Source organism: Amblyomma maculatum, chromosome 1 (assembly GCF_055883805.1).
Source record: "Amblyomma maculatum isolate TAMU_Amacu chromosome 1, ASM5588380v1, whole genome shotgun sequence".
Classification (NCBI taxonomy): Eukaryota; Metazoa; Arthropoda; class Arachnida; order Ixodida; family Ixodidae; genus Amblyomma; species Amblyomma maculatum.
In genome coordinates, this window is record NC_139344.1 from 448,693,125 (window position 1) to 448,720,420 (window position 27,296).

The 27,296-nt window shown below is 43.0% G+C and overlaps 1 protein-coding gene across 3 annotated transcripts in view; it reads right to left on the reverse strand.

Moving 5' to 3' along the window:
• Positions 1-27,296, reverse strand: part of LOC146209635 (glutamate receptor ionotropic, kainate 2-like) — a 363,010-nt gene that overhangs the window by 140,121 nt on the left and 195,593 nt on the right. For all 3 annotated transcript variants that reach the window (XM_084602915.1, XM_084602911.1, XM_084602922.1), the window contains one exon: positions 7,983-8,183. In XM_084602915.1, the coding sequence (XP_084459041.1) occupies positions 7,983-8,183 (201 nt within the window). The remainder of the gene's footprint in view (positions 1-7,982; positions 8,184-27,296) is intronic.

Genomic DNA, 27,296 nt, shown 5'->3' on the forward strand with positions numbered 1-27,296 from the left:
GGCTATAAGACACACGATCACACATGGTTAGTCCTGGGGGTATGTGCTTAGTTTAAACACGTTCGTTCTTGAAGGTCGGTTATAGAAAGCCAAGCGAAACTAAGCTGCAAAGGTTTTAGAATGCCTTTCGCTTTTAAAGCAATGTGGCAACAAAATTTTTAATCTTTTCTTCTACTATTGTGGGGTGATATAAGGTAACAAGGTATTGTTTACTTTAGAGGCGGCAAAAAGCAAAATGGTGCGCTGTGTTTTGTGAAAACTGGCCAAGTGTAGTGCATGCGTTTTCCCAATGCATATAGAGCCCAAGAATAGAGCCAATGTCTCTAATAAAAAACAAATGAGGCACGCCGAAGCATTCTGGCGAATGCCGGCCTCGGGGAAAAGCTAGCTGGTAAGGGTTATACTCATGAAAAGGTGCCACACACTGTTTATCCGTACATCGATCCCAAAACGTTTCGCTTGACGTCTGCGTTCTACGGAAATAATAGGGACATTATACAGAGGCTTTTTTTTTATTGTTGCCCAGGGTTCGAGGAACCAGTATACTGCCATATTTTAATCTCACCCGAGGAGTTCCTGACTGGGGTGGTCTGAAGTAGAAAACTAAGCCAGGCACATTGTTATCTGCAGTGAGTTTCGGCTCACTGTATCAGGACAGAGCATAAAGAAATAGGACTCCCTAACCTCATTGTTCTAAGATAAATATATGCACCAGTACGGTTATGGAATAAAACTTCTACTTTAGCTAACAGCTTTTTCGAGGCGTAGTGGCAAGATTTTTTTAAAGTTTGTTTAGTAGATGTAAGCTTCAGTTTGTGGCACCCAACAAAAAAAAAAGATGTCCTACATGCTTGATGTTGAGCTCGTAATGTTAAAACGGTGCAGAAGTTTTAGAGTTAGAAAGGGCTTATTGCTGGAGTTAACAACACTTGTTTTTTTGCAGTACTTTTTCATTTTCAGCATTCCCAAGCGCAATCAAACAAATCCATTGAATGATAGTACCGCTTGCCGCTTTTTTTCTCCTTATATTTCTGTGATACCTAGTCGTGATAAGCCCCGGAATTTCAATACTTGACCCTTGTGCATCAGCTTATATAATGTCACTGAAGCAAAACAGCACATTCGTATTCTGCTAAATTGAAAATGCATGCATTAAAAAGCGAATACTTGCTGTTTCCATTAAACAACGTTCTCTGTAGCATTTGCATTCAGTTGGTTCATATATATTAAAATAACCGTGGGAAGAAAATTGTGAAAGAATGTGCCTCCAACCAACTATGACCAAACAGTGTTCACTTGGTTAATTTGTTAAACTTGGAACTATCCGTTTTATGTGCGCGCGAGTGGCTGTGAAGTTCAGCGCAATATTTTAAGCATTTCACACCACGCTATGCAGAGCAAATTCTAAAGCAATGAAATATAATTCATTGCAATTCCGTCATGAGTATTATTTATGGCTCCATCGCCTCCATCGGTAAATAGCATTCACCACAGTCATAAAAGTTCCTGAGCCTGATGGATTTTATATAGCAAAGTCCTTCTGACCTAGTTAGGATCTCTGGTAAATATTTCATTCTTCAGTTAGGTTTCAGTAATATATAGTGTCTGAGTTTTTGAGTGTGCGTTATGAAACTCTTATAATCCTTTGTTAAACCGCTCAAAGTAATAGTTATAGGCTGTGGTCACATGGGGATATAAGCCAGAAGAAGACTTGAGAAACAAATATTTGCAGCAAGCCAAACATAACAAGAACGCGATGACACAGATTGTACACAGCCATCGTTAATGAGTCTGTGCCGCTATGAGCGCCGCACATTCAGGCAAGGTGTAAACTGTCGCGGTAACTAGCATGAAGTGTCCTGTTTATCCCTAATATCTGCAGTCGAACAGTACAAACGTACAAAGTCAACTGCACTTATTTGGGCGTTCGAGCGCTGAGGAGCGGAGGAAGTAAAGTGAAATCGTAAGACAGGTACTGATTGTGACTGATAATACCTGTATATACTATACAGCCGCGACAAAAACAAACTGCACAGACCGCAGCGCATTGCCTTATCAACGCTACTGCCTTAAGCGTATTCAGGACGAACCGGACAATAATTTCCGGTATGCACCTCAGTGCGGATGGACAGGTCCGGTATGCAGGTAACACCAGACCGACCATGTCTGGTATGCATCTTAAACCGGGCATCCCGGTCGGTATGGATCTAAAACTAGAAGGGCCAGTCTAGTATGGACATTACATTGCTTCTGTACGTGCGATAGTAGTGCAGCTCGTCTGAACTTGCTGTGTATGTTCATATCTGCGACTAAAGGAATCTTCAAAGCGAAAGTGCAAGGAAGAATGTAGTGCTTTGCTGACGACGACAAAATATACTGGAGCATAAATGAAGCATATGGCTGACCATCGAAATATGCGCAGATAGCCGCGTACCGGATGACGCTTCCTCCGGTGTTTATTTACATATTCAAAACACTTTGTCGGACTTGTATTCACTGACGTGCCTTTTCAGCCCGCAGCATGTGTGGCTAAAACATGCAATATAAGACAATCAGTATTGTACCGGATACGTTTGTATGTTGCAAAAAATACACGCGCCCGAAGACGATGACAAAACACTTAGCACTCTGATGATGAGACATTCAGAAAAAGCGAGTCATGAAAGCGATGCACATTGTGGTCCCTCGTGGTAGCCAGGAAAAGATTCAGCGTGTTTCAAGCACAAGGTCGATCGGTGAGTTTTCTACACCCGGGAAAATTACACAAAGTACTTTATAAAGAGCAAAGTTAGTTACATTAGGAGAAACGTAACATCCGTTCCAGAAGCGCTCGTGATAGTCACTGCCGATCACCTCAACCTGTTTTGAGTATGAATGTTGCATTTACTGGCTCCCATTATTTATATATTCTGATTTATTTATACATACGAAGCGCAATGAAGCGCTATAGCAAGAGCGGGTGAATAAAGCATGCTTGAAATCTAATGTGCAGTTTTCAACGCGAAATACAAGATACTAAAATAAATACAAGTTATGATGCACAGAGAACAAAAGTATAAACAAGAAGAGTAGAATACATGAGTAATTGAGGGTTACAGGAATGCATACAATTTATTATGCGTTTGGAATGGCTGTTATAAAGCTGTCATGATCAAAAAAGCGAATTTGCCCAGGAAATGCAATCTGCGATGAAATGGTGCATGGGAAAAAAATCAGTTTGAACGTTTTATTACGTGCGTAAAAAACCTCATGCTCATAATATTTGCTTGATGTTTGTGCAACAAAAGTACACTGATTGAACGAGAGCGTGGTTGAATAATTAAATATGCAACGCAAGACTTTCAGTGATTCGATGCTGCGACGTGCAGAAAGCGCTGTTAGTTTCAGGGAGTGAAGTGCACTAGAGGGTGAGAAAGAGCGGTCATAACGCAGAAAAATAAAACGCACTGCTATTTTTGGAAAGCCTTCAACTTTTAAACCTGTGATTGTGTATATGGATTCCTCAGTACAGAAGCATGGTCTAAAACTGGCCGAATTAGTTTTTAGTTATTGTATACCGCAGGAAGCCTTACTTTCTAACTGCTTAGCTATAGATGTAATCACTGTGATTAGTCTAAGACATGTTACACGTGAAAATGACAATAATATATTCATACTCAAACATACTATTTAAGACACGGCCCTGGAATGAGCAACTAATAGTCGATGGAAGTGATTTCTTGAAGGCCAACATGATAGTTTTATCGAAGTGAATCCTTACCTGCAATATATTGCACCAAATACTAAAACTGCCAAACAATTCTTGTTGGTGCAAATTGTCATTAAAACAAATAATCACAATGCTCTGCGGAAAGAGAAATCTTAGAAGAAACGTTGCTGGCAAATTGTTTACGTATATTAAAACAAGTAATGTCCTAAGTACGGAGCCTTGAAGAGCTCACAAGGACATTAATTGAAGCAGAGTCAATAAACCTGTGAGAAACGAACTAGGAGCGATGTGATAGCAAGCTAAAATTCCAATTAGTTTAGCGTTGTTTAGTATAACACTGAGTTTAGCAAGAAATTTAGAATGCACTACGGTATCAAATACCTTCGAGAAATAATTAAAAATGACATCACCCTGGTTACTAAAATGAATGTTAAGTGAAATGTCATGCGTGAATTCAGCGAACTTTGTTACTGTACTAAATCTGCGCCAAAACCCGTGCTGAATAATAAAGAGTAAACTATTACATTCTGAGAATAACGTGGTATGCTTATGAATGATATGTTCGAACGGTTTGCGCACTTGTGATGTCAGTAATATCGGCTTATAATGAGAAAATAGCTGTTTATCCCAACATTTATAAAGAGGTAGCATTTTGTTAAACTTCCAAGAAACGGGAACTGTGGCAGGCTTAAAAGATTTTTTCAAATATTGCTGAGAAATATTTCTATTACCACGATCAGTAGCGAACCATGAACGTGTTAGGAACCGTCCAGGCCTGTGCATTTCTGTATATCCAAATTTAGGATAACATTTGGAATGCCCGATCTACTTATCTATCTCGATGTCAATAATCACTTCGGAAAACAGTATATCGGCAAGTGGTGGTATGAGGTTGTTATAGGAAACAAATACGGGCTGAAGATATATATTGAAACCATTTGAGACGGCTGCAGGTCACTAAAGACGTCATTTCCTATTTTAAATGTGGCAGAATGGGTAGAATGGAATACCATATTTTCGAGGATTACTTTTTATTAGATGATGCACTTAGGCACAAAAAAGAAAAACATTTGCTGATCGCACTTTAAGATTAGGTAGGTTGTTAAAAAATGAAATATCTCTCTAAAGTAATACGATCATTGCATTTATTGGAACGTCTGAGCTTGCTAACGCGTAATGACAGGTGCTAGATATTGCGAGTAATTCAATGGATGTCAGCATTCTCTTTTAGTATTGATAGTAATCAGACATTGGATTCACGATTGTAAAAGTCGCTCAAAGTAATTAACGAAAAAATTACGTAATGGCTATCTGACAATACACTGAACATGTTGAAATGTTCAGCTAATATGTCAGTAATTGAACTGTCATCTGCATGGGTGAAGTCAGGGAAGCTAGTAATTGTATAGGGCGATATGGAAACGGATAACAGAGGGACAATAAGACACCTTTGAGGTCTAAGATGCCGTCAACTGTTTCGCTCGCAAGAAAATTTTTCTGCGAGATCAGCAATTTGAAATGCAATGTAGAGAATAGAATTTAACATAGTGGCTCTAGAAACAATCTGGCTAAGTCCATAAGGCAAATAAGTATTTACTAGCTTAATAAATGGCTGGATCGCGACCGAAAGTAGACAGTGATGGACAGACAATACCAGAAGCGTTAAAGTCGCCCATGCAGTTTAAAATGTATGGAGAGGTGTTGCATTTATTTGCCACTGTTTTAGTAAATTTGAGTTAAGGCGTGTTTTTGTTGTGTGGTGTTGTGTTCCATATTTCAAATGGGTATTTTTGGCTACAGGCTGATTACTTTGTAAATAGCGGATATAGGTTTCTATAATTAAGCGCGTGGTATAAATACCATGATGAACAAAACAAAAAACAGAAGCGGTCGTGTAGACGTGGTTTGGATACCTGGCTGCAAGGCGCTCCACTTAATAACCTCTGAATTGTTTTCTTTTTCCTAATTTCTATTTTTATTTATCAAATATGACCAGCTTATTTTATAGCTCTGCATGCTTTTTCCAGCCCAGCACTGCATTTTCTCCAGAAATAAGGGTCACCGCCCATGCTGGAAATTTCGGTACCGAATATCCGCCTGTGCAATAAACCAGTATACTGAATCTAGTATGAAAGTGATACATAATTTGTTAATAGCTGAAGCTGCTCAAGCTTTTATTCGATTTAGTTTTAATAAAAGGTCATTGAATGCTACCTGGCCCACAGAAATGTATAGCAAGGATTTTCATTGCTTTTTGCGCATGACATGACAAACCACCATTTTTTTATATTCGTCAAGGTATCGCGCTTATTGATATTAGCACTTCCCTAGACGTTCCATGCCTCTACTCTTCTAAACTCGACAATAAAATCTACTCTCTTCGGCGGGCGTACCGGTAAATGTACTGCTGTTTAACTTGCTGGGCTTCATGCACGGCGCTTTGAACTCTTTTAGAGTCATGGTTTAGTTTCGTTTATGCGGTTTAACGTCCCGAAGCAACTCAAGCTAAGAAACACGCCGTAGTGGAAGGCACCTAAAATTTCAATCACTTGGGGTTTTTCAACGTGCACGACATCGCACTGGACACGGGCGCCTTTCTTTTCGCCTCCATCGGAAAGTCGCTGCCGTGGCCGGGTTTCGATCCGTATCGTTAGGCACAGTAGGCGGGCACCTTAACCACTGCACCACCGTGGCGGTGCTCTTCGAGGGGCATGTTTCTGTGAGAACCACTCAACAACGCTGTGTAGTGCAGTTAGATCATCAAGAGATGCTCGCGCGCAACGACATGAAAGAAAAGCTTCGGCCTTTTATGAGAAACTATAGTTGAACTGGTTATTTAAAGGAGCACGGCTTTGCATAATTTCTCCGAGTTTTCAGTGTTGTGATGCTGTCATGGGGCAAGTGACGAGATCTTGTGCTGTGTGAGATCAACCTTTATTAAGGCGAAAGTCTTTAATGGCTCAGATGGTCGGCGTTCGTTCGACCGGTCACTCTATAAGCGCCAATCAAGTGAAACCGAAACTATCGTCACAAAAAAAATTATCCAGTCTCCACCGAGAATAGCGCCTCCATCTCTCGGATTCCCAAACGAGCATTTTAGCATATACGCCCCATTCGGGATAGCAAAATGCATATCATAATTTTTGTCAAGAGTGAGGATGATAGTAGCGATAACAATGACGCTGAAATTAGTGATAATCGCAATGATGGTTTTAGCAATTATAAAGAAGGTGCGTTCCTTTTATAATGATAATGAGAGGAAAAGTGATGCACCGTGGGCACCAGCAAAGTTCAGGCGTTCACACATGGCAGTGTAGATTCCCCAGTGCTCTCGGAATTTTTGCTTTTCTTGTTGCTACGCGCAATGTTTCCTTGAATCATTGAGGTGGACTGTGGAGAAAGGTTCTCAACTTGCTAGGAGCGACATAATATAATGCTCCGTTTTATGCAAGCCGTATGAACGTACCCGCTTGGAACAGGGACAGCCTGTCTAATTCCAAATACAAGAGTCCTAAAAACTCGGTTTTAGATAGTTCCTCTCATCTCAATGGCTAATTGCGAGTTGACAGCGCCTGCTCATTCGAGCATTGTTTGTGCGTCCGACACCAAACAATCCGCCACCAACTACCCACCTACCACACAGAAGCAAACTCACCACAGGAACAGTAATATAACACCTCGGGCAGCACGCCCAGGGGCCAGGAGAGCCGTGGATGTAAACGTCCGTTTACCGATGCTGTAATTATAGACACGTTAACCAGAGGCAGTGTGCTTAACTCGGGTCAAAAGGGTCCTTAAAAGCTAAATTCTCGTGCGGTATAAGCCCGTCAGGTTGCTTCTATGCCAACCACCAACATGATACACAATCCTCCGCTTTTGTCAGAACCTCATCCGTCCATGGTAGATACCGTATAGATTCTACATTGGTAGCCTCTATGCGACCCCTTCATTGATCTCGCCTGCGACCTTAACCTGTCATACGTAGCAGTTCCCAGGCGGTCCTCTGAAGCTTTAGAGAACATCGAACACCGAGCAGCTTTTTTCAATACCGGGTAACTAACGCGGCAGTGAGAAAAGTATTATTCGCTCGTCCACGTCTGGTATAGTAAACGGCGAACAGTCTCCACCAATATTTTTTTCCGGCGCATTCACACAGCAAGGAACTTTGATGTTTATGCGCTTCGGTCACGCTTTCGATACCTAACCATCCTTGCACGCAAGAATACCGGAAATGAGGTATGAACCCAATCCATAGACGCTCGCCAGAACTTACCCTGTCGATGAGTTCTCGTATCATGCCATTCCATTCTCCTGAAGCGTTGTTCCCGTACGAGTTGTCCTTGACCAGGTGCAGCCTGTACTGGAAGCCAATCTTCTGCGCCAGTGCGTCCATCAAATCCACCGCGTACCCCTCGAAGCGGTCGTTGCCCTCGCGGAGGTGTGCGTCTTTCTTCAACATTGTGTACGGAGGATTCTGCGCTCAGCAAAAGAACACAAACAACACGTTGCCCGCGCCAACGTGCGCGTCTTTCTTCAGCATCGTGTACGGAGGATTTTGCGCACCGCAAAGAAAAAAGCCAACAAACGAATAAACATAATTTGCTGCAACGTGCTCTTTCTTTATGGTGGTACTGATTTTGAGACGTTTATGTAATGATACGATTAAGGTATTGTGGGTCTGGCGGTCATTCTCCATGTGTTAAACCTGTAAAATTCAATATCTTGTTGTTATTGGAAGACTTGTGTTCTCTAAAACTTTAAAGGTATGGCTGCAAATGCTGCACTCACTTAGCGCAGCATCAGGGCAAACAGTCCGTGATTTATTGTCAAAGGGCACATTTCATCTCTTGAATCCACAAAATAAGGTTTTGCGCTAGTCGAAAAGACGTGGGTACTCTCAAAAGAAATCGCATAAAACGCTCTCGTGTGCACACTGAACATACATATGCAGAATGAAACGCCTAACCTCGTGAACCATATCGGCGTGTAAGCAGGGCTGCACGACATCTCTTTAGACATGCTGTACCTTGACGACATTCGAAATTCGGTTCTGAGATAGGTTGAGACGTTGTAGTCAAATTTTCCTTCGCTATTAAAAAACCAAAACAAACCTTGTCAAGAGTACTAAGTCCCATTCAAATTACAAAGCCTTTCACGTATTTGTGATTTTCAAACAAAAAATCAATTTTGTCGCCCGAATCTCACTGTCATCTAATAATCAGATTTGGGTTTCAGTGCAGGTAAAAGCTTACCTCTGCTGCTTTTACTTCCAACGGCACCATGAACGTATAGCTGCGAACGCTCGTCGTTTTCCATGAAAAATAGCCGTGTTTTCTTCCGTAGTGACATAACATATTGCATATTGGGAAGAATGAATTATAACTTCATTTCTCAGGTATCGTAAGCAGGTACTAGAGACAGCTAACTTCTCGCATCCAAATAGGGAGACTGCAGATCGATCACGTTGAAAATATATCCCACAGAAAAAAGCACTATGTAACTTATTTCTTCAACTATTAATTCCACGAGAGTTAAGCGGCAGCAGCATCATACAGTGGCGCATTATAGTCTGTGAGAACATGTGCCGTACTTCCCGTTTTATGAGAGGGGAACTGAGTGTAAGCAATATTTCGAAGCATGTGTGAGCCTTGGCTCCTAATTAAAACAAGTAACTCTAGGCAGCGCTGTCATTTTTTATGGCCTTTCATCAAAGCAATTCTCTGACCAAATATTGTACATGAGAACTCTCCTCGGAGTCGCGCCATAATCACTTCAATATAATAACCATTACGGCTCATGGCGCACATAGTATTCAATATTCAACACAGTCTGCACTAACTCACATGCATTTCGCTATAAAAATTCCCAACGGCGCAACAGAAACATCCACCACAGGGACCGGGGAAAAAACAAGATTTGTAAATAGACTGCAATACGACGAGGGTAGTAGAAAAAGAAAAATAACAGCTACTGTGCAGGTCTCCATAAGCATTCCACAATCGACAAGCAGATATTGAAACCCCTAATAGGATTCTTAGCACATTCAGGGGATGCACACTCAATCGGAGCATGCCTCAATGCTATGCTTCCGTCAGTAAAGAAACTCACTACGATGGCCTAGGATTTGCGTCACGATTGCGAGTATATCATACAAGAGGTAAAAAGCAAGAGAATAAAATACGAAACATACACAGCTGGCATACGCCTATGATATGCAGGGCACCCAAAAGAACAAAAAATAAAAAAATAATTAGAACCCCTTATTACAACGACTAAACAGTGGAAACAAAAACTTATAATGAGATTGGCCCACCGAGCCTGAAATTAAGGAGGCAAAAATGGAACTTGGCCAAAAAGGAGCCTTTACCGTGCCGGCAAACTAATCGTCACTGCAGAAAATCAGAGAAAAAATGCGAGAAATGCCTAAATGCATAGGCGAGAAATCAGAATTTAGAACAAGATGCCAAAGCCGACTTCAAAGCAACCGAAAAGTGCGAGCATACAGATCGCACAATGTTTCGACAAACACAATCATAAGACAGAGCCAGACTCCGTCATTTATGTTTTATTTTCAAGAAGGGTCTCTGTAAGAATATAGGAAAGTTAAGCACACAGCACAAAGTTGTCATGCTACGGCGCTAGCGACCGTAAAGGAACATATATTTGGCGACCGTAGAGGTGAGTGGATAACAAATCCCGTTCAAAATTGAAATATTTGAGTTTTAATATTATTTTTCTGGTACTTTATAATGCACACTGTGCAAGATTTTGATACGAGTGGCTTATTGAGCCATCGATGGCTCTCTGAAAACATAGCCGTCACTTGATCGAATATTTTTGGATTATCCTTCAAGGTGGCGAGATTACACATTGGCGTCCAACCAAACGCAGTCATACGACTACAAAGGAATGCTATATAGCTTTGTCACAAGTTTGAAGCAAAGAAGCCAACAGTCGGCGAGGCCAAGGAAAGCGTTGGGGATAGTACTTTGTCTTTTTGTTTTAATATTTGCTTGGATAATCACAGAAATTTGTAATGTAATCTGTTTAGGGGAAAGATAATTAAACACAAAGTAGAAGAAAAAACAACGTGCCGATGGTGGGGACCGAACCCACGACCTCCGAATATCGCGTCCGGTGCTCTTCCAACTGAGCTACATCGGCCGCTGTCCCCACTGCTACTTGCTTGGGTATTTATGTTGTCTGTATACGAACCTTGAGAGTGTTCACCAGCGCCGCCCTCAGCCATAGCGGCGGACGTGGAACGTCCTCTGTTAAAGCAAGCGTCACGTAGAACGTGATCAAGAGCCAGGGCGAAAGCTGTGCTAGAACCCTCTTACGCTACCTATGGCTTCAAGACTGCCAGAACCGAGACCCCCGTAAGCTACAAGCAGATCAATTAAGGGGAAATTGGGGTGCTCGTTATAATACATGAAGGAAAGAAGCCAACAGTCGGCGAGGCCAAGGAAAGCGTTGGGGATAGTACTTTGTCTTTTTTTTTCTATTATTTGCTTGGATAATCACAGAAATTAGTAACGTAATCTGTTTAGAGGAAAGATAATTAAACACAAAAGAGAAGAAAAAACAACGTGCCGATGGTGGGGACCGAACTCGCGACCTCCGAATATCGCGTCCGGTGCTCTTCCAACTGAGCTACATCGGCCGCTGTCCCCCCTGCTACTTTCTTGGGTATTTATGTTGTCTGTATACGAACCTTGAGAGTGTTCACCAGCGCCGCCCTCAGCGTAAGAGGGTTCTAGCACAGCTTTCGCCCTCGCTCTTGATCACGTTCTACGTGACGCTGCCGGTAACAAAGGACGTTCCACGTCCGCCGCTATGGCTGAGGGCGGCGCTGGTGAACACTCTCAAGGTGGCCGTAGCGATGGATTCTGTGGAAGGCTGCTCAGGAGCTGAGAAAAACCTCCTGAGCTCTTCGCGCGCGACTTCGCGAATGATTTCGCGGATGTCGGTGAGGCCAGCACCACTAGGTCCAGACGAGGCAAGGCTGGATACGTTGAGTTTGGTTCCCAGTCGCTGATAGTGGTTTGTTCCCGTGGCCAATGCGAACTTGATGTTAATCGCTTCGGCCACAAAACTGGCTATTTTATTCGACGGATCGCGTATAAGTCCGCCAAAAATCTCATTTCGGACGCCCCACAACCCAAGGCGAGAACTTTCTTTTCCTGCGTAGCCTGTGGGTCCGCACGAGCACTTAGGCGCAGCATGTCCTCTACAAAGCTTCTCACACTTTCTGCAGCGCCCTGAATTCGAGCTTGAAGGAGGTCTTCAGCGTGCTGTTGGCGGTGCTGGTTCACAAACGTGCGGACGAATTCGTTCTTGCAGAGCTCCCAAGAGGTCAACTAGGCCTCGTGGTTCTCGAACCAGTACCGTGCCGTTGCCTCCAGAGCGAAGGCATTCATCTGGGGTGCAGCCGTTGTGGCGCGCAACCCGCTCGTAATGTTTAACCCAATATTCAGCATCGTCCAGGTCATCGCCACGAGAGGGGGTGACAGCCCTTGAGGTCACCGGTACGTAGATGATCAGCACAGCAGCCGCACTGTGAGTTTGCTGCGGCTGGAAGGCCATGGTGACGTTAGCCCTGGCGGTCTTCTCCTCGAGCAAGAGTCGGAATTCCGGAGCTTGGCCTTGTTGACGTCGCCTGGCGCGGATTTCAGGTGCTGTCGCAGACTAAGAAAATTCGGTGGCCTGGACTTAAGACCGGGCTCGAATTACGTGTAGAGCTGTGCTGCATGCAATTCGTACCCAGCGGCTCCACCAATTGTCACGTCCTAACCTGATGAAGAGACGATGACAGCGACCGCAGGTCAGCAGGGCGGCAGCAAGAACTAGCGCGATGGCGGTGATACCCCGAACACCGAAATAATAACCCGGACCAGCGTCGTCTTCTTCTTCTTCGTTAATATTTGGCACATATTCACGAAGGGGGATTGGCCAGGGTTCAGTGTGGACTGCGAAATGTCCTACATAAACTGAATTAGTGTAATAAAGTAATTGACAACTAAACAAAAACATAAGATTTAAGATCACAAACGTTATTGAAAGAAAAAATATGAAGCAAAAATTTGGAATACAATTAACAAGGGAATCTCTCCGTAGCTGTGATGTAGTTATGTAAGTACTGACAAATTTCAGGCAATGCAAATCCTTTCGCACTCGCACCGAAGGAGAGTAGAAGCGGGACCGACAACGTAAATCCCAAGCGTGCAATTGGAGTTTCTAAATGCACCCTCCTCTGATGTGAAAACCTTCGGAAAGTGAGAAGTAAGTGATCAATATTTTCAATTTCACCGCAATCCTCACAAAGGTTTGCGGGGCTGATCCTGCATCTACATAAATAAAGATTTAGGCGAGGAATCCTGCATCTCAGGAGAGTCATCGCTACCTCAGACTGCCGTGATTTACATCTTCTTTCTTCACGGAACACTCGCACTTCCTCTTCTTCGGCTACATTATTGTTCTTCTAGCATATAGCCAGCAAAGCCTCTAAGACTTCGCAGACAGTTGTGGAAGAGGGTCAGATGTTCTGAGATTGTTATATAGCGCAGAAAAATCAGGAGGCATGGTTTTTAATGATGAGCCCGGCACACGCACGTTAAAAAACTAATAGTTACCTATGGGTAAAGCGTACAAGTACCTTGGTATATGGATGAACGTTACGTAGCACAGACTACTTGCGGGATCACAGAGAGGAAATTGTAAAAAAGCAAAAAGAAACGTTGCTGTCATGAAAAAGTGCGGGGTCTAGCGATATAACAAGTATAAAGTTATTCAAGGAATCTGGAAAGAGGCAATGGTACCAGGCTTGACATTTGCAAACGCTGTGCTGTGCTTGGGAATCGCGACAACTTTGCGCTTAAAATAAAACAGAGGATAGTCAGGCAGGCTTGCTTCGGGGAGCCACTACTAATGAAGCAGGTCAAGGTGATATCGGATGGTCAATGTTAGAAGCACAGGGGGCCAAACGTAAGGTGCGCTATGAAGAATGCTTGAGGCAAATAAAGGAGAAGAGCTGGACGGAAAGATTTTCGTGTACCTGTGCTGGTGCAGGAAGTGGACGAGATGCGGATCCTTAGCCTAGCCATATATAAGTCGGGCAAAAGAATTAAATAGCTCTATAGTATAAAATCGGCAGCATCGACACCACTACATTTGATCGAACGAATCTAGTCTACAGAAGAATGGGCCGGAACAGATATAGCTAGACGTCTTGTACGTTCAGTACTTATATATGGGATAGTGTACCAAGCTCAGTTCTATAGATTAACGAAGCGACAGCGGGCAAGGCTAGAAGCAATAAATAGAAACGCCACACGCGCAATCACGGGTTTGCCAAAACCTACACCCATCCCTATACTTAGGGAATATCCACAGTTAAACACTCTTATGGAAATTATTCAACAGATAGAAGAAATAAGAATTTTCAAAAGAAATTATGTTGCGCCTTTTGCAGCCGTATACAATGAGGTGGCAGCACCGACAGCGAAACTAATAGAGCCCCTTCCATGGGCCTACACAAAATGACGACTATCAAGACTAGTAAGCTTCACCGTAAAACACAGGCAAAATACAGCATGTCTAGTGGTTGATATAGATCCCAGAATATGTACAGCTTATACATATGCGTTAGTCATTCAAAATCACGGAAGAACGACAACTACCAGCCCCAGACGACAAGTTTTCACACATCAGAACTACGTAATGGACCACCCGGATTGACTCGTAATGAATCTGTATGCTCTCCTCGACGTGATGGAGGCTATAAATAACATACCGTCTATGAACGACGCTCGCATTTATGCAGAATCTCTAGCGACTATTAAAAAATTCAAGATAGTTGCGAAAAGCCTAAGAATTATTCAGGTTATACAAGCTCTAAATAAGAAAATATCAAAACGCATTAAAGTACTTTGGATACAATAAGATGCTAGTAACATTGATCATAAAAAAAAAAACAGACATCCTACACCCCAAGCCCCTAGCACAAGTGCCCCATCCACAAAGCCTCCCATTTGATCCCCACTCCGCTCTGCCAATCTTAGTATCTGCTGTAAAGAAAAGAGTACGTGCCCTGATTACCCCGTGCACTTACCCCCTCCCTCATAGCCTAACGAGAATGGAGGAGGTGTCCCTTAGAAGGATGGCTGGGTCGGTCCTTTACCCGTCATTGACGTGCCAATGGGGTTCTCAAGAAGATGCAGTGCTGAGCACATGCGCTAAGCGTCCACGCCAGGCCGCTGTGGTGGATCTTCGGCACGTTTTTTTATGAACATGACCAGGAATGCATTTATCACAAATAAGACGCCTACAAGAGGTTGAATAGTCGGCTACAAGAGAGCAAGACTTGAACTTGTAGCTAACGGGCAGCATAAAGAGCCATTCTGGCTACGGTTTCTTAAAGAGAATAATCTACTCGACGTATTTAAAGTAAGAGACAGCCTCATTCTATTCCATATTCGAATAAAAAAACATGGACTAAATTGAATGTAGGTACGAGTGGATGGGAAGCAATAGACTGGATATCACTTGAACGTCAGAGGCCAGAGAGCGAAGGTAGCTTCGCTGTATGGCGTACGTGGATTAAGATGAGAGTGACAGGCTCTATGCACTGCGGAAACTTCCCGCTGTGCTTTGTGTGATGCATTGCTGTATATCATGCACCATGGAGATAGAAGCACTGCTGATACTGGCAGCGAAGCAGAGAGGCGACTGCAAGCTCACAGTGTCACCACGTATCAAGTAATTTAGTGACGAAGTTCGCAAGACTGCTTGCGACCTCTGTAAGCATAACGTTGCTCAATGATTTCAGCGGCTGTGTTAAGTAGAGCGTGCCTTTAATGGGCAGTTATTGATCCAGGACGGCAAAAATAGTTAATGGCAAATATTAGCCTATCAGTCTCACAGATGAATGCTTGTCGGGGGTGGGGCAGAATTTCTACGTAGTATATTATCTGCGGGTGGGGGATAAGTGAAGAACCTTTGAACCGATGATGCTGCTAGCAACCTCCCTATCTACATTCTCCCTTTCCCTCCACGCTTTCAAGTTAACTGTGACAGCAAGGCAAGGATCTTGCGGTTTTTTTTTGCAGGGATAATGCGGGGCAGGATCTTGAATTTCAAGCAGGTACTTAAGACAACAAACGTATGCTGGAAAGAAGGGAGAAAAAAGGGCCTTAAATACGTGAAAAAAAAAAACACAATGCGTTACGGCGCCTTGGAATTTCATTAGTAGCCTTGTCGACACTTTTTTTTTTGTTCAGTGGAGATTGCCAAAAAATTACCTTTTATGTTTACTTATGACCGTCCTACTTTTTACCATATTAAATGTTACTCCCTTACTCATTATTCCAACCAGTCACTTTGACGTATGTACAATGCAGCGATCACATTTGATATATTTTTTTTTAAGATTTCTTAATACAACCTGTAACTTCTGTCTTGAGAAAGGCTGACAGCATGACTAAATCAATAAATTAAAGATAAATATCACATGTGGAATGACACAATCGGCGCCAACATATCTCATTACTCCGCTCTTTCGGTTTCAACACCCCCAAACGCAGATACCCGTTCACTGTAAATGGCAAAGACGTCCCAATTAATAAAACGAACAACTCAGCATGAAAGACGTCCAGGATGGAAATAGGAAGCAGCGTTTCGGTAAATTGCCCGAGGGCCAGCCCGTTCGCTTTGTTGGGGCTGGTGCTGATGGCAGATCCTACTCTTCCCTCTCCTATTTTCATCCTTTTACGTTTTGGATTTTTCATTTTGCTTTTTAAATTCCTCTTTTGTCCTACGCAGTTGCCTTTCTCATCAGCAATGTTACATCGGCAGTTAAAAATCTCACTGCGTGCCTTCCGGCCAAGAAAGCGTTTGGTTTTTGACGAATAATAAAAGGAAATATAAAATGAATAAGTGCTGCCCTGATATTCTTTTGCTTGCTGTCAGTGCCATTAATAGTGCGGCGTGGAGAACGTTAATCGGAGAAAGAACGGCTTTTAATGAATGCAGTCAGTAAGCGTTAATTAGACTTTCTAATGAAGCGTTAGAAGAAAAGAAAAAATAGTGCGTGTCTTTAAGGAGACAGGATTAAATGCAAAGCGGAAGGAAAAATAACGCGCCGATGGTGGGAATCGGCGCGTTGTTTTTCCTTCCGCTTTGCATTTAATGCTCTTTATTCCAATAATCATCATAAGACAACATTCCTGTAAATGTCAACAGTATAAACGAAAAAAAAAACGTTTGCCTTGCATTCATAGACTGTTCGCTCCTGGAAATGCATTATTAACGAGCCCCTCATTTCGCTTTCAATTGTCTGCTTAATAACTTGCGAGGGTCTCGGTTCTGGACGTCTGGAGGTCGCAAAGGTAGCTTGAGAGGGCTATAGCCTAGCTGCCGTCCTACCAAATGATCACGTGCTACGTGACGCTCGCGCTATAACAGGATTTTCACATCCGCCGCTAGGGATGAGAAAGGCGCTGGTGCACGCTCACATGTTTAAACCGGTTAGTGAACATATATACCCAAGCAAGCGGAAGGTGGGACAGCCGTGGATGTAGCTTAGTTGGAAGAGCACTGAACGCGCCATTCAGAGGTCGTGAGTTCGTCTCGCACCATCAGCGCATTGTATTTACCTCCGCTTTGCATTTAATGCTCTTTATTCCAATAATCACCATAAGACAAAATTCCTGTAAATGTCAACAGTATAAACGAAAAAAAAACGAACGTTTGCCTTGCACTCGTAGCTTGTTCGCTCCTTTAAATGCTTTTTTAACGAGCCCCTCATTCCCCTTTCAATTGTCTGCTATCATCATCATCATCATCAGCCTGATTATACCCACTGCAGGGCGAAGGCCTCTCCCATATTTCTCCACTTAACCCGGTTCTGTGCTAGCTGCATCCACTTGACCCCTGCGAACTTCTTAATCTCATCCGCCCACCTAACTTTCTGCCGCCCCCTGCTACGCTTTCCTTCCCTTGGAATCCAGTTTGTTACCCTCAGCGACCATCGGTTATCCTCTCTTCGCCCTACATGTCCTGCCCATGTCCATTTCTTCTTCTTAATTTCCACTAGAATGTCGGTAACTTGAGTTATTTCTCTGACCCACTCTGCACGCTTTCTATCTCTTAATGTTACCCCTACCATTTTTCGTTCCATAGCCCTCTGGGTTGTCCTCAACTTAAGTAGAACTCTCTTGGTTAGCCTCCACGTTTCAGCCCCATAGGTGAGTACAGGCAAGATGCAACTGTTGTATACTTTCCTCTTGAGCGATACCGGTAAGCTGCTAGTCATAATCTGCGAGTGCTTGCCAAATGCGCACCATCCCAATCTTATTCTTCTTGTTATTTCCTTTTCATGGTCCGGATCTGCGGTTACTACCTGCCCTAAGTAGACATATTCGCCTACTACTTCCAGTATTTCGCTACCTAATGTAAACTGCTGTTCCTTCCCGAGGCTGTTGAACATTACCTTAGTCTTCTGCATATTGATTTTCAAGCCTACCTTTCTACTTTTTCTATCTAGGTCATCAATCATTATTTGCAGTTCATCCCCCGAGTTGCTTAGCAAGGCAATGTCATCAGCAAATCGCAGATTACTGAGGTATTCTCCATCTACCCTTATCCCTAACTGCTCCCATTCCAAGTCTCTGAATACTTCCTCTAAACAAGCTGTGAATAGTACTGGGGAGATTGTGTCTCCTTGCCTAACACCTTTCTTTATGGGAATTTTGTTACTTTCTTTATGCAGAACTATGGTTGCTGTGCAGCCACTATATATATCTTCCAGCACTTTCACGTACGGCTCGTCTACCCCCTGATTTCGCAATGCCTGCATCACCGCCGAGGTTTCAACTGAGTCAAATGCTTTTTCGTAATCAATGAATGCTATGTATAAGGCATTGCAATGCTTTTGCAGGCAATGCTTTTTTTTCGTTTTGTTTTTTTTTTAGGACTGCTGCAGCTGAGGCTCTAAGGGAGCACTTCAGGTGAGGGTCAAAGGAAGTACCTTTGCAAGACAAACAGAACCAAGGCTGCGAGGTTCGAAACTGGGTTTGGGCCCACTGCGGAGGAGGGGCGCGCAGCGGGGTTTACGGAGCTTCTCCCAAACGCACACCCCTGTAAAAGCCGAGCACCAGGCCGGGGGACGCTTGTACCCATTTTTACCGGTGGGTGTCCGGCGGTGGGTTTCGAACTGACCACCTCCCGCAGCCGAGACGGGCGCTCTAACCACTAGGCCACGGCGGCATGTCTGCTATATATATATATATATATATATATATATATATATATATATATGCATTTCCCATTTACAGACGAAGCCCTGAAGGCGAGCAAGACAGCATGTCTGGGATGAAAGGTTTTGACCCGAGCGACATACACCACTTGTGTCTTTGGTGAGCATCGCCCGCTTTGAGTACGGCGTCATATGAGATAGTTCGTCACTCACACGCTCCAAAATAACAAAAGGGCCAGTATAGTGGCACAAAAGATTCTGGAATAACCCATGCTTTCGCAGCGGCGTTGAAAGCAACAATAAATGGCCAGGTTCATAGCATACACGCGGACGTCGTGTTAATGTTCTTGGAGCGAGCCTGTGCGTCAATAATGCGTAGACCGTCAAGGCGGCGAGCTTCTTCAGCTCGACGGAGAGTAGCGGTGATATAAGAGCCGTCATGGAAGGTGAAATGTTGGAGGTTATTCAAACAGCTGTGAAGAACGCGAGCGTGGAGGAGGTTGAACGGACTGCAGCCAGTATAGTCTCATATTTCGCGGCATTATATGCGTACGTGATAACTGAGAATATATCATCGCAATTCTTATGATGGGAATTGACGTACGTACCAGCATAGTGGTGAAAGTGCGACTGGTGCGTTCAACAAGGAGGTTCCTTTGAAGATGGTACGGCGTTGAATAACGAAACTTACATACACAGAGGCGAAGAAGTTCTTCAATATCATCAGCAGTAGATTGCCGTCCACGGTCACTGATTAGAACTCGAGATGGACCGTGTCGAAGAGCGAGAAACCACAGAAGAAATTTCAACACTTCCAAAGCAGTGGCTGACGGTACTGCAGCCGTCTCAGAGTATCGGGTGAGGTGGTCGACATACACAACGATCCATTGGTTTACCATTGGAAGACCATGGCAACGGGCCAAAGAGATCAATGCCCACTTACTCGAAAGGTGTGGTCGTAGGTGCGACTGGTTGTATTGGCCCCGACAGGCATTAAGTAGAGATCATGTAACGTTGGCACGGCACACAACTGGTTACATAGCGTTGATTGGCTTGACGTATATTTGGCCAGTAAATCTTTCCTGTGTCCGGTAAAGGGTCCGGGCAAAACCCAAGTGGCCGGAAGTACCGTCGTCGTGCATCGTTTCAAGAATTGGAATTCGGAGAGCTTCAGGAACGACAATAACAAAACGCGCACTTCCGGGGTGAAATTCGGCTTGTAAAGTAAGTCATTGCGAACTCAAAAACCGGCATCCGGTGAATTAGGCGTAAGGACCTCTCAAACGTTGTCAGGACATTGAGGCTCATTATGGGTAACTGCAAAACGCGCCTTATGTAGCATGCCCATTGTGCCAAATTTCTTCCTATGAACACAGTCGCGCGCGCGCGCGTGTGTGTGTCTGTGTGTGTGTGTGTGTGCGCGTGCGTGCGTGCGTGCGTGCGTGCGTGTGTGTGTGTGTGTGTGTGTGTGTGTGCTTCTTATGCTTTGTGTTGTTACCTGCTCTGCTGCCTGCTTCCAAGAGACTAAGGAGAAGTGTGTGATGTTCGTCGAAATGGCATTTCTTCACTTGAGTACAAGGCCGTCTCTTTCAGTGCAATCAAGAACAATGGCGAGGCGGCTGTTATGCCCGTGAAATGTCTTGCCTAATATCACAACATCGTTCAGATAACATAAAAACATTTGCCAGAAGAAGGCAAATATGGGCTGGTTGGTTTTACTCGATTCTTAATCCAATTTGCCACTTTAGTCCGAGCAGATTGGTGTCCAAGAAACATCCAAGTGTGGAAGGCGCATTGTGTACTCTAGATAGCGTTTCGTTAAACAGGTAAAAACCGTCCGGGTGTCACAAATGCGTCTTTTCTTTGTCGGTCGGATGCATTGGTATCTGCCAGTAGCCCGACCTCAAGTCAACCGATTAGAAGTATGAAGCTACGTGAAGGGAATCGATGGCATCGCTGATGCGTGTAAGGCGATACACATTTTTGTCACAGCATTACGTCGACGATAATAAACACAGAACAGCTATGCATTGTAATGCTTTTTTATCAGGATAATAGGAGCCGCCCAAGGACATAAAGATTCCTCGATGACGCCGCGTTGACGCATGTCATGAACCTGTTTATCGATTAGCTGACGCCCGGTTGGTGACACAGAGTAAGACCTCTGATCCGAATACGTCTGATCCGGCGAGCGCATCCAGTGGTAATTGCATGATGAGCATTAGAAGTTGGAATCTCTGGCGGCTGGTCTGGAGAGATATCGAAAATGGACATATGCTTGAGAAGCCCCGCCGGGGTGGCTCAGTGGTTAAGGCGCTAGACTGCTGTTCCTAAAATGCAGGTGGAATTCTGATCTTGGCGGCCGCTTTTCGACGGAGGCGAAAAGCAAGGCGCCCATCTGCTGTGCAATGTCAGTGCTCGTTAAAGAACACCAGGTGGTCGAAAATTCCGAAGTCCTCCACTACGGTGTCCCTCATAGCCTGATTCTCTTTGGGTAGTTAAACCCCACAAACCAAACGAAACATGTTTGAGAAGTAGATCAATCATAATTGGGCGCTCGGTTGTAGACAGAGAAGAGTTAACCATGGCCAGGACTCGGGACTCTGTAGTAGACTGTGCCTTCTCTTCATGAGCATGAATACTTAGTGTAGCCACAAACATTCACAAATCTTCCTCAAAATGACTGAGCTTCATGCCACGAGGTAACATAGCTGGCTGTTCCGAATAGCTCACTGTCTACAGCCAGGTATGGCCTCTATTCACTGAAATGATGCGCAGGTGATTGCAGTAGGTTATCCTACGGCGTCACAACCGTCGCACGAGTGCCTAGATAATACAACCGGGATGAACTCAGCAAACGTCACAGCCCTCTAATACAGAAAACTTGGAGTTGGAGTTAAAGTTTATTTCTTTTACAAGAAAGGGGAAGCCAAGGCAAAAGGCGACAAGCCTGACTGGGCCTTGGCTCCCAAAACAGATAACAACAGACAACAGCACACACCTCTAGTGTATATAAAATATAAAAAAAAATCATTATGCAACACTTACATACGATATGTAAAAGGTATCAGTATATGCAGTATTCATTGCATATACAAATCAACAGACCACGCTGTCAATAACATAAATTTCATAGCAAAAAATATTTACACAAAAAAGATTTCATATTAGAAAAATACAGTTACTACCACCATTGAAATTATAGGGGATATTCATTTAAATATTGTTTTACGTTCTTTGTAAATACCCTAGGTGCCAATGAAAATTCCACATTTGGTGTGTTGTTGATTAAGGATGGCACCTGAAAAGTTAATTTCTGTTTTCCATAGTTGGTTCGGGCAATAGGTACAAATTTTTTTCGTTTTCGCAGGTCATGCGTTACTGTAGATCTATCAGGTAGAGTAGTATACAGCCTATTATGGTGAATGTACTGCAGAAGACGGAAGTAGTAAATCTGATTAGCGGCTAATATGGCATATTTTTTAAAGAAGGGTTCTGTAGGCAAGTCGCGCGGTATACCGTAATAACCTTCAATAGCTCGAAGAGCTTTTTTTTGAAGAACAAGCAACTTATTAAATATTTGTAGACGTTGTGGTTCCCCACATGAGAATACAGTATGTTAGTTTGGAATAAAAAAGAGCATAATAAATTGAAATTTTTAACCAAACGGGTACCAAATTATAAATTCTGTAAAGACATCCTACAATTCTACTCAAGTATTTTACTAAATTTAAAATGTGCGTATTCCATGAAAGGTTTTCATGGAACCAAACGCCTAGAAACTTGTGATTCGTAACTTGCTTTATAACGTTGCTGTTATATTTAATTACTATACTACATTGAAGGGTGGTGTTGATTGGCCTAAATATGATGTAGGTAGTCTTATTAACATTCAAACAGAGTTTATTTGCCGTCAACCAAATCTCTAAATTGTTTAAATATTCATTGACCGTAATTTCTAATCTAGACAAGGCACAGTCGGTAAAAAACATATTGCTATCATCTTCGTACATGATCAAATCAGGTGACTTAGGAATATTTGTGATATCATTAATATACACTATAAATAACAATGGTCCCAAAATTGATCCTTGGGGAACACCTTGCCGTATAACCATGTTAGTAGAGCAGCAGTTATTAACTCGTACAAACTGTAGCCTGTTCCACAGATAACTTCTTAATAAATCTAGTGGCACACCACGGACTCCATAATTAGCTAATTTACTTAATAAAATATCATGTTGTACACAATCAAATGCTTTTCGAAAATCCAGGAATAAACCAAGGGTATATTTCCGACATTCAATGTTATCAATTATTTTTTATTTTATGGTTCACAATGCTTGTTCAGCGCACCTTCGCTTCACAAACCCATACTGAAAGCTGGTTATAATGTGAAAGAACTTTTCGAGCCTAGTATTGATTACTCCCTCGAACACTTTGAATAATATGGGCTATATGAAAATTGGATGATAATTAGAAATTTCATTCTTATTTCCACCTTTATGCACCGGGCATACTCTAGCTATCTTTAACTGATTAGCGAACGTTCCAGTTTGAAGCATTAGGTTAATGATATACGTCAGGACATCACATATAAGCAGTGATACGTGTTTTAGTGGCGATGCTTTGATAGCATCATGCCCTGCTGATGCGTTATTTTTCAAGTTTTTAATTAAATCATTGACTTCTTTTGTAGTTGCAGAATGAAACTTAACAGAATTTGGTAATGGATTGATCAAATTTGAGTACGTTGTACATGAGACTGAATTATTGAAAGCTGTGTTGCCAACGTTAACAAAGAACTCAGTCATAGCTGTGGCTAAGTCGGTGCCAGTCATTATCCCATTACTGGCAGTTACTCCTAAGTAATCGGAGCGCATTTTTCTGTTGAGTAAATTATTTACTTGATGCCACAATTTCCTTGCATCATTACGCAGCTGTGAAAAGCGATCAACATAGTAATTGGATTTGGCACTTTTTAGCTCCTTATTTATTTATTCCTGTATTTCTTGCATTGAGTAAAAATATCAGCATTTTCAGTCTCAATAAATATATGGTACATCGTATTTTTTATCTTAATTTTCTTGTATAGCGCTTTAGTAATCCATGGTTTTCTAAACTTCTTACTTTTCACCTTTTTGTCTTTCAGCGGAAATGCTTCATCATGACATGCAAGAAATTTGTGAATGAAGCCTTCGTATGCCTCATTTACATCGCTCATCTCATATATATTATCCCAAGAAGCACTCTCGATGAGTAATTTGAATTTATCGAGGGATCTTTCATTTATATTTCTTACCTTATAAGAAAACTGCGAAATGTTTTGCTTATTCATTCTAAAAGGAACGAAACAACGAACAGGTAGATGGTCGCTGATGTCATTAGTCAACACACCAAACATGGCTTCAGAAACTAACAAATTTGGAACGCAGATATTTAGCAAGGTAGAAGTAGTTGGAGTTATTCTTGTCGGCAAGGTTATGTTGTTAGAACACGCATATGTATGAATGATACTGTTTAGTTCCCGTGAAATGTTATCATCGGAACTTATGTTTATGTTAACAAAACCCATAAGAGCAAAAGGAAGCTTGGTGGAACTCAGGAATTCCATTAGATTTTCCAAGAACCGGAAAAAGTGGGATCTGCTGCCAGCAGGTGGTCTGTATATTGTAGCAACCATAATATGGGGCAATGCTATTACCAAACATTCAACATTTGGCGTCAGGATTGAAAAATCTTCTATTATGCTGTGCGCATAACAGTTTTTTACATAAATTGCAACACCACCGCCTCTGCCACTTGACCTAAGTAAACCGTTGTAATTATAACCAGGAAATGAAACAGGATCGTCATTACAAGTCAGCCAGGTCTCAGTAAACAAAAGTGCATCAAAGTTTACCTTTAAAGATTCCAAAAACAACGTGAGGCAATCGCTTTTATTCTTCATGCTACGAGCATTGATATGAATTGCAGAAAATCTACTTTTGTCAGGGCCAAACAGTAGGTTGAAAGCATCATTATTATAATACTGACATTAGGGTTCAACGTCCATGGAAAAATATCTACAACGATATGTCTCTACAGATGCACAGATTATTCAGTCATCTTCTCCAAATCAGACAGATCACGGATCCTCAGCACATCCCCCGTCTCATTCTAGCGCGCAAAAACCCTACATCCAGAGGTCCAAATTTCCATCCCACTTGCCTTTTGCGCGCAATAGCTGCTCCGAGCAACTTTTTGTTGGTTTGTGTGAGGTGCTCATTAACAAACACTGGCTCTTTCCCAGAAAGACCAAGTTTATCGTTTGAAATCCTTTGTTTCATAGCTTTGTAAAGAAAGGCATGTCGCTTGTCCCTTTTCACAAATCGAACCAAAATATTGGTCTCGGAATTTTGTGTCAGAACCGTGTGACACGTGTCGATGTCCGCTTCAGAGACAGGCTCGTCAATTAGTTCCCCAATTTTCATTACAATGTCCACAGGGCTTTCATCTGAGTCCACACCTTTTATCTCCAAGTTGTTCAGGCGGCTATATTGTTCAAGCTCATTTACTCTTTCGGTCAAGCGCTTGTTTTCCTTTCTGAGGTCTGCATTACATTTCAAAAGCTCAGCAATTTCTTTTCTGAGGGGTTTAACGTCTGTGCTAATTACTTTTGTTTCATAACACGTATCGCTACAGAACTTGACACTATCCTTGACACTGCGCAGTTCATGCCTCATTTCTCGTTTAAAATCCTCAACTGCTTTCATAAACTCCTTAAACATGTTTGAAGATTTAACTTCACTGTACAAGTCTCAAACAAGGTTCAAGTTTGGCAGCAGCTCACAAAAAGCAGAATGAAAAGGCGCTATAAATGAATAACTCGCTTACCTGCAAAAGCAGGAAAAGTTAGGTGTGATGCATGCAACGTGCGCACCGCTGCCAAACTGAAGAGCAGATCGATGCGGTGTCCGTTTTAAAGGCAGCTGACAGCGGAAGTCCCACGCAGACAGGTCGTCGCAGCCAGAACTGTGATACGCTTATCACCGCGGTGACGCGGTGGTGCCCACCCGTAGACGATATACCGGTCTCGATCTTGTTCCACGATGTAGGAGCAGCGTCGTAACAATGCTAAGTTAGGTGTGATGCATGCAACGTGCGCACTGCTGCCAAACTGAAGAGCAGATCGATGCGGTGTCCGTTTTAAAGGCAGAAAACAGTCCCAAATTACAAGACGAGCCCTTCATAAGAGTTGGCATCAACAGTGAAATTTGACCGCTTCGACAATTTAAAGTTGCCGCACACTGTTTCAAGACGTCTATGTCAAGAATTATGTCATGTGTAGAACGAGACAAAAGAGTGAATTCTGATCGAAACGCTTGATCACTAATTGGAATAGTTTCCTGCTTCTTCCCTCCATTCTTTAGCTATGCTGGAATTAAGTATAATGACTTACGAAATCTTGCCTCCTGTTAGTTCTTGGGTGTCGGTTTTGATTGCGTCAGTTTTTTTTCTTAGGGTTTTTGTTCTTATATTTTATGTGCAGTAATAACCGCCTCAGCTGGTCAACTCAATGTGGTGGTATGTTTTTTAACTGTGCTTTCATGCCTTTTTGAATTTTATGTACATGTATGCCACTCCTGCTTGGGTGCCCAGCCCGCAGTATGTTCAAAATAAATAAATAAATAAATAATAACAAAGTTTTCACATCACACACCAAGTGGCACTAAAGATTCACCGCCGAAACGACTAAACAGGACGGTTTGATTCATGCTGAACATTACTTTGCATGCCAGAGGATTCTTGAAAGTAAAAGCTAAGCTCTTAACAGACATGGCTGCCTTAGCATCCACCAACGTCATAGTGCGAATGCCATCAATGAGTACTTCGTCTTTTCTTCAACATAAACACAGGCAGAGGTATCGATCGACAAGTCTGGCTCTCCGGCGGCCTCACCTTCATCGGCCGCACCGCCTAGTTTCCCAGAGGTGGAGAACGGCGCCAAGGAGATGGTGAACGTCGCTGTCGTTGGGGTGATGGCGTCATACTGAGGTCAGAGGCTGGCGAGGCGTTCCACAGCTGTGCTGGGTTGTAGTTGTAGCCAAGCCAAGTTGATGAAGGCGCTGGGCGAATAATATCAGGGTCGAGACGATGAAACACTTTGGGCCAGGAGTTGTAGTCTTGCTCCCCAAGCCCCGTCGACGGCAGCAGCAAGATATGTGTCTAGTCACTCCACAGTTTTAGGACACAGTTGGCAGGCGCCACCGAGCAGCGGTAAAGTGTGTTCGCAACTGATCAGGGCGGGAATCGCAGTCAGGCCTGCGTTGCTGGCGAAAGACTTCATCTGTG